At 49.8% G+C, this 12,168-nt stretch overlaps 1 protein-coding gene across 1 annotated transcript; it reads right to left on the minus strand.

The window, feature by feature from the left end:
• Positions 1 to 362: 362 nt before the first annotated feature.
• On the minus strand, positions 363 to 11,455 carry AQP8 (aquaporin 8). The gene is made up of 6 exons (XM_048867831.2): positions 11,086 to 11,455; positions 10,461 to 10,719; positions 4,943 to 5,069; positions 3,746 to 3,960; positions 2,250 to 2,384; positions 363 to 1,210 (listed from the first exon to the last, which is right to left on the minus strand). Exons 2-6 carry the CDS (start codon positions 10,709 to 10,711, stop codon positions 1,168 to 1,170), a joined length of 771 nt encoding a protein of 256 aa, XP_048723788.1. The 5' UTR covers positions 10,712 to 10,719; positions 11,086 to 11,455; the 3' UTR covers positions 363 to 1,167.
• Positions 11,456 to 12,168: the final 713 nt, after the last annotated feature.

Consider the following 12,168-nt stretch of genomic DNA (forward strand, 5'->3'; position numbering starts at 1 on the left):
CAACGTGCCTTAAAAGGAAATATCCATTCTGGGGAGAGGGCAACGGGCTTTCGCGCTGCTGAGGTTTGTGGAGGGAAAGGGAGGAGGAGCGGATGGTCCTGGGGAGGCCAAAAAAAAAAAAAAGGGAGAGAATCAGAAACGGGAGACAAAGCAGAAAACCGGGGCAGGGCGCAGGGGGCAGGCTCCCAGCGGGGCAGTGACCTTGCTCAGCCGGCCGGTGCTGGGAAGCGCCTCGCCATGTTTCTGTGAATTTATATTCTGGCCAACTGTTTGGAGGATGTTTCTATTTTGTTTTGGTTTTTTAAGAATTCAGAAATCAATTAGTGTCGGCGCAGTGACTTCTGACGCACATTCCACAGGCATTTCTGTTCAACTCAGCTTTTATTCACCTTATTAGGATTAGAGCAGGCTCCTCACTACAGCGGCTGGCGACCGGCGGAGATGTCAGCCAGCCCTGGAGAGCGGGAGAGATTGCTGGAGATCCGGCGCACGGGATTGGGCCGTGGGACACAATAAAGAAGTGCCTTCTCCAGAAGCACCACTCGTACTGTCCGGGAACGCGGTGGGGCCAGGGGAACACGGGGATGGGCGCTCCCATCTCCAGAACAGAAAAGGAAAGGAAGCGAATTCCCCACAGCGACTGGAGCAGCAAGTGCATTGGCATTGCCGAGGTACTGCAGCCGCACCCTGTCATGCCAGCGGGAGCACTGTGCAAACCAGGCTAGCCCTGCTTCATCATTGCCCGCCAGACCCGCCTGCCCATTTTAGCTTCTCTCCATACTGGATATTAGCCCCCAGGACAACTGCTCTGGCTTCTGGCTGCCATATGTGCAGTAGCAAGAGGCCCTGACCCAGCACAGAGAGGAAAGACCAGCGCTTCTACCCAGCCAGGCAGGCCTTCTCTTTAATCTCAATACAACAGATGTTTTTGGTTTTGATTTGTTTGTTTTTTACAGAATCTGTAGCTTCGAGTGGGATCATCCTGCCGACACCTGCTCTCCGGGGAAAACAGACTGGAAAGCTTGGATCCCTGAGCAGTTCCATGTGGTCAGACAGTGAGAACGGAGGCGCTGGTGTGTGGTGAAGCAGAGTTTCTCCCGGGGGCCAAGTAGAGTCAATTTCCTATCCATAAGTGATTGTGTCCCGCATGCAGGCCCAATCCAGGGCTCACTTCAGGAGCAGGCGGATTTTCCTATCGCCAATCAAGAGCCTTCAGGAGCAAAACAGAGAGAGATGAGCATGTGCAGCGTATATACCATCCCCACTACAGGAGTACAGGGGCTGTGTACAGGCAAAGAAAAAACAACCTCCCTGTCCCACTCCAAACTGGGCGCTACCCGGTGGGAGGGAAAGATAGACAAGTGGGGGGGAGGGGAAGAGCGATGGCTCCAGAAAGAGCACGATAACATGCTGAATTCAGGGATGATTTAAACCTCTACAATCTTTCTTCCTTCACAAGGACTCTAGGAACATGCAGAGGATTCTAGACGTCCCCTGTTTTCCAGCTGGGCATGCACATTAAACAGCTAAGGGACTGCTGTCATTCAGAGAGAGGGGAAAACTCCAAAGCCCGGGGGCTGGAAGAGTCCGCAGCTGATTAGGAGCTGGCTGAAGCTTTTATTGCTGATTCTTTTTGATCAGGGAACTTTGTTCCTGTGCCTCTGGCCTTCTGATTCCTGGGAGCAGATTCCCCCCAGCCAACTTTGCATCACCCAGGGGAGAGATTTCTGCCAATCAAGGTCCAGAAAAACACTCTCACAAACAACTCTGGAATCCTTATTTCTTGTGCGGTACCAAATGAGTGGGGAGGGTTTCAGGAGCTCACTCAGACCTGAGGAGTGGGATGTTGGGAGACAGAGGGGACTGGGAAGGGCCTCTGGATCCACTACCATGTGGATTTGCCAGTCATTCCCCCATAACTGGGGGTTGGGGATGCAACCATCTGGCCAGGGTAGCCTGAGGAGCCGTTCCAATCACACCACAGCCAGTGACCGAAGACTGCCCCTGCTCACCTGCTCCTACTCCCTGGGAGACCCTCTGTGCTAAAGCCTCCCATCTGGGCCTGAGAGGAGGGACTGGACTTGTCACTTAGCGAACAACCACGTCCTATTTTACAGACGGGGAAATGGACACAAGCAGTACATGGCAATGTGGAGATTAGACCCAGGACCTCCGCATGACAAGGTACACACAGCTTTCCCTCTTCTGACACAGTTCATCTCCACTATAGACAGCGTCCCCTCACCTACCTTATCAATGCACCAACTAGCAGGCTGGCTACCATGGGCCCTACCCAGTAAACCCAGTGATAGTCCCAGTAGTTTGCTACCAGAGCTGGCCCAAAAGCTCTGGCAGGGTTCATGCAAGCCCCAGATACAGCGCCTCTGAAAGAGAAAACAAATGAATAGTCACACAATTCATCCTGCTGAATATACCATGTTCGGCCATGGAACTCCAAGGACAAATTGTTTTCAGAAGTAACAATCTCTGTAATAATGCCCCATTGATGGCTGACTACAGTAATCAGAGCTACCATACAAAATATAATGACCATTGCAAAACTCATCTGAATAACAGTGACAGACCTGGGAACATACCTGTATGGACTCCAGCATTAGCTGTTAGCTAGGGAGCACCTATACCTGATTGTTAATAAATGAAAGCTAACGAGGGAAGTAAAAAGCTTCATGGGACGGAAATTAGAGTGTCCGTTTTAAATTTAAATGTTGGGTTTGCTGGCAACTTGGGTTTTAAGCTCTTTAATGTGTGTAGGTCTCAATGTGCTGCAAAAGGGGCACGGATACATATCTTCCAGCAACAGATAAACATTTGCACCTGATGTCTGTGCAGTGTTTAAATAAGAGCTTCAAATCCCACTAGAGGGGGCTCTCCCTTAAATAAACAACCTATTAGTATTCATAATTATGGGCTCTTGTTATCAGCTTTCCAGCACCCAAGAAAGTAAACAGCCTGCTTGCTTGAAAAACTGGTGTGTGCTGAGGCCAAGCTGGGCAGTTTCTCCTAACAGCCAGAACATACAGTAAAAAATTACTCAAAATGAACCAGCTTCTCTGTCCTTAGGGCTTCCTATTACAAGCATTGGCCCCGGGGGGAGAGAGGTGGGAGGGGGTGTCTTTTTTATCCGCCCACAACAGCTTATTGAAAAACTTGATCTGGCTTCAAGCATCCAGCACATTAGATGCCCGCAGACTGGCCTTTTCTGACGCCGTCATTGGGCTCTGTCCACGTGTGGCCAATATTCCTCCCACCATGAATTTCAGGCTGGTGAAAACAGCCAGAGTGACTCACAGACATGAAGGCCAGAAGGGACCACTATGATCATCTCCTCCTGGATAACACAGGCCAGAGAACCTCACCAGGAGAGCAACAGTTACATCAGAAACTGAAGTCCACTGAATATTCATGGGACCTACGTATGCAGCATGGGTGCCACCAGGCAAGCTTCCACCCCACTGTGCTTCCCAGTGTGCCCCAGCCCTGCACCTACTGCTGCGTAACAGGGAAGTTTAGTTTCCATGACCCATTCACTCCTCGAACTTTCCGCTGAGGCTGTCATCAGGAGACACTAATCACTGTGTATTGTCTGCCATAGAAACTAAATCCAGACCCACCAACTCATCTCCCCGGGGCTGCTGGGCAGCCATCAGACAGGAATGTCTGGCAGCTATCATTCCTCCAGAGGTATATGGCTACACAGAACACAGAACAGGCTGTGATGGCTCACCCAGCTAGGATGTCAGCGGTGACAGTGAAACCAATGCAGAAAGGTGCCAAAGGGCCGCTGGTTTTTTCGTTGATGGCTCCCATGCAGACGGCTAAGACCAGGAACATGGTCATGACAATCTCACCCACAAGGGCAGAGGGGATCTGCCCGTCGCCTGTGATGCTAGTGAAAGCCGCTCCAGTGGCGTTTACGTATCTGTCATTTGCTGTCACAACCTACAAGAGAGAGCCCTGGAATTGGTAGGGTTCCAATCTCCACACCATGGCTATGTGTTCCCAGTCAGGACAGCGTAGGGGGATATAACATCAGGGAAGAGAGCAGCTAATCTGATCACTTTCTTTCTGAAAGTCAACCTAAGTCTCTAGCGAATGTAAACTCATTAGCAAAGGCTTTTAGCCTGTAGATAATTACAAGTGGATTAGCCACCAGCTACCCTAGCAAAGCTGTAAAGAAATTAACCTCAGGTATCTGCTTAATGGTTTGCAACTGTACAGCATGATGCTATTTATATATCAAGTACTTTGGGTGATGAGACGGGCAACATAAAATGGGAAAGACCATTGTAAATAGTGAGGGAAGTGCAGATGGCTGTAGCCGACGGGAGGAATATGCATTCTTCTGTGTATAATAAAATAACTATAACCCTGCTGCATTTATAGAGTAACTGCCACTGAACGTGAGTTAATGAAGATTCCCAGCATCCTGTATAACAGGTATGTCCACATCAAAGACAGGCAAACCGAAGCACTGAGTGATGGGGCAGTGACTTGCCCAGTGTCATATACTAAGCCAGCCAAAGAGCTGGGAACAGCACCCAGGAACAGTGGCTCCCCATCCTTCTCTCCAACCACTACACGAACTCTGTACCCACAAAGGAGGTGCTGCGCATCACCATTTGTGTTCAGATTCCAAGCACAATGTTACGTCTGTAAGTTAAACTAGGATCGGATGCTATAATATCCCCTGCCTTTTCCATCAGCTCAGTCAGCTGCTGGGTGCCGGCTTCCAGCATCTGCCCAATGGTGCAATGACAAACTGTTCTCTGACACAGCGCAGACTGCACTGAGAAACATAACCTGCCCTTGAGGAGCCCCTACCCACTGCTGAGATTCACATGTCTGCATGGAGGGGAGCCCAAGACCCCAGGAAATTAACCCTTTAATCTTCTTAGTGAGGAAGAGTCACCGATTTCCATACCTTTGCCAGGCCAGCTCCGATCAGTCCCCCACACAGCTGGGAGATCCAGTAAGGGATGAGCAGCATGATGTTCAGCCCACCAATCAGCCATGCGGCCAAGGAGACAGCTGGGTTAAAATGGCCACCGCTGGAATCAACAGGAGAGAGATGTTAAGTGCCTCAGCTGTGGGACCCTCTACCCTGAGTTCCCCTGAGAAGAATCTGAGCCCAGCTGGAAATGACCCCTTTAAGCTGGATTCAGACTCCGTTAAACCTTATGCTCTTTTAGACTGACCTGTTACCTAGGCAGCTGCACACTGGTGACCAGTCTGGGCAGCGATTCTCAGTCCTGCTCTGCCTCTGTTGGATTCTGCCCTGCCCAGCCCATTCTGGACAGATGATTAAGAAGTAGAAGTCGAGGAAAGCTTCTGAGGCTGGGACAGGGAGCCAGAGACTGACTGCACACAGGAGCTTAAAAATGGGGGCTACTTACACGAAAACAGGGTGGAGGGACCATTAACTTGTAGGGCAGGAGCCAGGAAAGGGAAGTGTTTGCAAAGAGTTCCCGGCCTTGCACCTGCAGGCCTCTCTGAGCAGCCGATGGAGCTATCACCTCCCAGGGGAGCGACCATGGCAACACGCAGCCCATGGATTCCTTTAGGGAGGGGGTGAGGAACCAGGGCATGGAACGAGCATTGCTTTGGTTCCTCTTTGGTGCTGACCATTTATGAGTGCCGTTCGCTAAGGCCCCACGCCAGGACTCCTTGTTCCCGCCTGGCTGCCCAAAGCTGTTGCATGCTTGGTGAGAGCAGAACTTGGCCTGCAGGTTTTCTTTCCTCGTATTCACTCTTCTGACCAAGGAGGGATTTGTTCACTGACGAGCTGTGCTGTGTAACTGACCCTGGACTTGGGACATCCAGCATCAAAAGCACAAGCCTCCACTACTTGAGCTAAAGCTGGAGCAGACTCAGTAATCTCTCTCGTGGACCAGCCACTTGAGGAGGACAAGGATCCACTCTCTCCTTGCGTGGGTTGCATCGAGATAACCCCAAATTCCCCTCGCGACGTCCTTGTGGAGCCCAGGCCTGCAGCCCTGGGGAGAAATGCGCTGCTGGTGTAACGAAGCTATGCCTGCCCAGGCTAGCCGTGAGCCTGGCTGCCAGCATGCCAGGCCCCTTCCGGAGGGCAAAGGGAGTTTAAAGATGCCCAACACACATGCAGGCAGCTGGGACCAAAAGCAGGTTTCTTCTGCCTGGCTGGGGCATTGGAGGTCAATTCGCAAAGAAAACGCAAAGCCCCAAACAGGACGAATGAAAACAGCAAAAAGACCCAGAGCAGAAATGCCTGTTCACTGTCATTATTGCTGGGGTTCCCCTGATATTGCCCTGTGTGCTGGGCACTTTCCCGACAGAAAAGCAGGCCCCGTCCCTGCTCCCAAGAGCTCCCCCACTAAAAGAGACAGAACAGAGACACCAACAAATGAAGGGCAGGGGGAAAGAATGGCAGCCAGGGCAGGGGTGGGTCATGGCCTGGTAGCACAAAACGTTACTGGCATGATGGTTTGGGGGTGAGGTGTCATGTGAGTATATTTGTGTCTCCACGGATGTAAAGATGCACAGACAGTCCCTGATTACCCTGCAGCTGTGCTGATCTAGTTACTCACAGGCATTGCTGCAAGGGAAGGGGTGAAATGAGGAGAGGGTAGGGATATTCTTCGTTTGCTTCCCAGAGAAATCAGAGCTGGGAAAGACTCTTTGGGTCTCCTTGTCCCTCTCTCCAGCTCATGCAGGAGTGTGGCCTACAGATGGTTCCCTACATCAGGAGAACGCCCTGCCTGCTAGCCTCTCTGCCTCTTTCTCCTGGCAGCAGCACCTAGGTGGGAGGATGGTCCAGCAGGAGGTGGGATTCTGCACACGTCCAGCAGAGGAGCCCAGCCCGGGGTCCTCACTGGCACTCGTCCCTTTCCGAGATACAAGCATTGCTATTCTCCTTGGTGCTACATCAGAACCAAACACACACCAGGGGATGACAAGGGCTCAAGAGGCTTCATACATCAGCTAGTGCTGATACAAACGGTCCTCGTTTTCTCTTCCCGAATCCTTTGCCTCTTCTTTGGAACAATTTCTCTCTTGTGAAAACCAGGAAGACAGCAAAAGCCGTTCAGCACTGGCCAGTCGGGGCAGTAGTGCACAGTGTAACACTCCAGGCCTGTCACGCATAGGCGAAGTCTGAATGATACTCAAGGCCAGAACCCAGAATCCCAGAGCTCTATGGCCCTGATCCTGCAATGGGATCTGTGTGGACAGAGCCCTGCGAGTTGCATGCCCCCGATCCTGTAATGAGGCTAACAGGTTCATATGCATGGATCCCACATGCAGGATAGGGGCCTCTTGAAGTACCAGTGAGAGGCAAATGCAAGTATTTTTTAATGAAAACAGATTACTGGGGGAACGCTCATTAGTGAACAAGCTTCATAACCAATAAACCCTGATAATAAATTGCCCTCAAAGCTAATGAGTCAGAGGGTTTAGGAACTGTGATTATTTCTGATTATTTGGCTTTAATTGAAGAGGTAATGGAGTTGCTAGGATTTAATTGACCAAACCAGCAGAGAATTAAGTAAGTTTTCAGGTAAATTCCAAAGCTTTATACTGCGGCAGTGTACCAATTCCAGCTGTAATCTTGGTGTGGGGCTGAAAATGTAAATGATATGGCCCAATCCTGGACTTAACAACAATATTACCCAGCCCTTCTCTAACGTGTCACAGCAGTAGAGGTCAAAGCACTTCACAAAGGAGGTCAGGATCATTATCCCTATTCTACAGATGGAGAAACTGAGGCACAGAGGAGGGAAGTGACTTAACCAAGGTCTCCCAGCAGGCCAGTGGCAGAGGTGGGAATAGAACCCAGAGGCCCTGTCCAGTGCACTGTCCACTAGGCGAGTTGCAGGATCTATATTTGCAGTATATGGTCCTGACTCAGGGAAGCCCTTAAACACGAAGTACGTGGTGAAGTCCCATCAACTTGAATGGGACTTAAGCATGTACTTAAAGTTATGCACGCACGTAAGAGCTCCCTAAATCAGGGTCTCTCATTATGACTACGTATCTGGAGGGTATAAACACCCAGGAAGGTCAGGAGCTGTTTAAGGTGGTCACAGGGGCACAGTTAAGAGTAGTGGATGAAATTCAGCAGTGCCTAACAGTGGGAAGAGGGGCAGACCTATGGCTAAACACCACACTAGGGAAATGCTGGAGGGAACAACCTTGCCCTGGTCAAGGAGGATGGATGTGGTGATCTAACCGAGCTTTCCCGTCTCTCCTTTCAATGGTCCAGTCAGTGACTTAAACCCTGTCTTCACAAGAGGTAACAGATGCTTTCAGCTGAGGTATCACACTCAGGAAACGGAGACCAGCAACCGGTCTAGTCCAACAATTTAGCATTTCAGTCAGAGCTGTGTATGCCCACCTAGTGTGTCTGGTAGTGGGTTAAAGGATAGTTTATTTAGCCACCCGAGCGCAGTGTCCAGTCTATTGCTAGTCATAAAACCTGAGCATCATTCATGTTTTTCCCCCCTAACACGAGGTGCATTGTCAGCAAAGGCTAACGGGGTCCTTGGGTTTCACTGCTAGCCTGCGTATACTCTATGTATACATTAACCAATGCACAGATAACTCTGAACAACAGGCAGTTAATAAAGAGTTATAAAATGTAGATTCCAACCTATTTTTTATGGAGCATTGATCAAAACAAACTTGTTTTTGCAGCCTCTTTGTTCCGTCTTGGCAATAAACTTCTAACCCCAAGTTAGTCAGTTCAGAATGATGCTTTTGTAGAAAAACTTTAATTGAACAACCCACTCCTCTTTCCAGAGCTGGAAGACTGCAAACATCCACTGCTTAGTACAGAAACGACCTACTTTATCAACCATTTAAAAGCTGCTGAGGCCCTGTGGAAAAGTTTGCAGAGCAACCTTTTTGGAGACAACGGAGATTTTCTGTATCTCCCTTCCACTGTGTGTGATTCCTGGAGAATACTGACCCGAAAGCAGATCTTGGCAGATCAGAACTCCATCACCTCCAGCTGCTTATTCCTCACTTGAACTGATCATTCAGATTTGTGACATCACAATTATCTCCAGCTAACTGAGAAATCCCATGGGATCCATGGGCTTTCTTCTATTAAAATCAATGGAGTGACACTAGTGTACACCAGCTGGGGCTCTGGCCCCATGTCTTTAACTGAGGAATAAACAGGGAGCGCAGATGAAATTGTAAGCAATAAAAAGTCATGTTTTGATGGCAGTGAGGCAGCATACCCAGAGGTTAGAGCAAGGAAACAGGAGTCAGAAGACCTGGATTCGATTCCTTCCCACAGCAAGACAGTGGCTCACACTGATGGTAAAAAATGGTACCTCCTTGCTCAACAGATCTGCTCCCCGAGGACCCTCAGAGCCATAGCTGCTGGCTTTACTAACAAACCCAAATTTTTACCCCATCCTTCTCCTCTTAGCCTTGCTGAGCCAAAGCAGCTGTGGGAGAGGGAGTTGGATTCTGTTCTGGCTCATGCATCATCAGCAGAATTGCTAAGTCCCAGTGGCAAAATCTTTACCTTGAGGTTCAGACTTTAATTCCACTCTCACAAGACCAAGATATAATATCCCGCTGTTGGTCCAGGACTCCTGCTGACCATACGTGAGTCACAGAGGACATGCCTTGATCATCAGAACACAGGCTGAGTTTGCAGGACTGGCAATTAATGGGGGGGAAACCTTTTTCACTTGTATGCTGGGCAAATTTGATCTGGAGTGGCTGAGAGAGAACAGGTGTGGAACCCCCCAGTGCCTGTTTTAGAGTCACCATTCAGAGTAGATTTGTATCTTTCTCTCTCTGGGGCTTTGTTCCCAATTTTAATAATGCAATTACAGTAATAAACTATCTTTGCAAAACTCAGAGAGAAGCACTGGACTGGGAATCAGGAGGCCTGATTTCTAGTCCTGGCTCTATCACTGACCTCAGGCAAATTGGTCCCCACTCTTTATCCCTCTAGGGCCAGATTTTTAAAGGTACTGGGAGTTAAGCACCTCAATACCTTTAAAAATCTGTCCCATTGTCTAGTAGGATCATAAGGTCTTCAGAGCAAGAGCTGTCACTCATTATGTGTACGTACAGCCCCTAGCACGATGCAGCTCTGCTCTGATCTCAGCTGGGGACTCTAGACACTACCGTAATACAAACAATAATAAACCTCAATTGCAAAGCACTGTGTAAAGTGCAGAGTGTGATTATTAATTATCACTATTACAATTATATCTACTGATCCAAAACACAAACGAGGCAGGAGAAACACAGAGAATAGGCTCACTCTAGCTAGCTATCGATCAGCAGAGCCACATTCGAATACTTTCCCGGGAGGTGTCAGGACGCCTTTATGTTTTGGACGCATACACTTTGCAGGTGCCTGCACCCTGCTCTGTGACTGTCTGAGCCCCTCACTGCGCAGTCAGTGCCAATTAGCCAAGTCCCCAAAATTCTCTCACCTGATGTTTCCCAAAATGGCGATGATGAGCCCAAGAGCCAACCCATGTGCCAGGGCGGGCTGCAGCCTCCCTGTGCCATCCACATTCTCAATCACTGAAGCGCACCCGATGAAGATGAACAACGCCGACCCCAGGAGCTCTGCCACGCAGGGCTGGGCATACAGCTCGTACCAGTGAGGCTGTGGAGGTTTGTACTTGCCCTCCATTTCCACCTCCTTTATGGACATGCGACCAAACTCCAGGTCAGACATCAGGGGAGCTGAAATGAAGCAGGCAGAGCTTTGATGGCATCCAGTGCCAGGCTGGGCGCTGCCAGACAACGGAGTAGACTCACCACAGAATTGACACCTCACATTAGTACATGCAATTCAGAACAATCCAGATACAAACACTATTGCTTAACTCCTTCAGGGACAGCACACTCTGAAAGCAGGGAGCACTCTTTTCCAATTACTCATTAAGTGCCTTGAGTGGGCTAGGCACTTCACACAGCATATACGAGATACGGGCTCTTATGATCAGGTGCCAACAGGGGACCTTCTGATGCCAAGCCAACGAAAAGGATTTGGAAGGCAGAAATTCTGTGTGGATTTTTAAAATGCCTTTGTTACACTGAGGTACTTACTTTCTGAGTGCTCTGTTCTTCTGGGAGCTGCAGAGACCTCTTGACGCCAGCAGGACCTCAGCGAGAATGATCACACTGCACCTAGAGGAATGGCTTATCTGTCTCATAGAAATATTGGAATGCTCCCTACTTGACCTGTACAGAGACACAGCGTATGGGAGGCTTTAAAAAATATTGGAATGGATTTACATTGTTAAAAAAATGCAATAAAATCTGAGAGGCGGGTACTCCAGCCCACAGGAGTATGAAAGCTATTTATCTCAATGGTTCTATGGTTCAAGGATTTGTTAAGGATTTCTGCCAAGTTGGGGACTATGGTTCCTTCCCCCGTGTGAAGTGCAGAGTACAATCCGCGTCAGTACCAGTTGGAGGGACAATGGGCCTGACGCTCTGAGTGCCTTTTGCTGGGTTTTGTTCTCAGAGCGTAACGTGCCATTTGCACACCTGGTCTTGCTCCCTTTCCAAGAACAAGTGCGTGTGTGGGGCGCTTATTTGTCTGTAAAGGAGCAAGCAAGCAGAATAGTTGACAGTAGCAGGCTCCAAGGAGAAGGAAAATAGCCTCCTCGTCCAGCCTTGCGTTCTTTCCTCAGACAAAGCTTCCCGGCGGGTCTCCGGTGGAAGTTCTCCTTGAGCAAGTAGTTCCCAGCAGAACCGGGACTGAACTGGAAAGGAAGGAGCTGTGCCATTAGCAAGGGTGGACTGAGACCCTGACTCATCTCACGGGCGGCTCATGGCTCTCCTTCACGACTGACGTGAAATGGAGCCAAATCAGACCGTGTGAAGCTGGAGGCCGGGGTGCTCAGGTCACACCAAGTGAAGATGGGGACAGGCCTGAACCAAAGCACCCCAGGGACAAACCTTGGCTTGGGAGCTGTTCCATGGTGAGGGGGAGAGAAGCCCTTGGGCATGGCCCAGCACACCAGGTTTGGGGGCAGTTTGCGCCCTGTGCACATTAGAGGCATTGTTCTTCGTTACAAGGGGCCGCGCACAGCGTTGCTGCTATTGGCTCACCCCATTGCACACCCCAAGGGCCCCCTGCACCCCCACCCCATCAGTGCCCAGGTGCCTCCTTCGTCTATATCA

Source organism: Caretta caretta, chromosome 10, assembly GCF_965140235.1.
Source record: "Caretta caretta isolate rCarCar2 chromosome 10, rCarCar1.hap1, whole genome shotgun sequence".
NCBI lineage: Eukaryota > Metazoa > Chordata > Testudines > Cheloniidae > Caretta > Caretta caretta.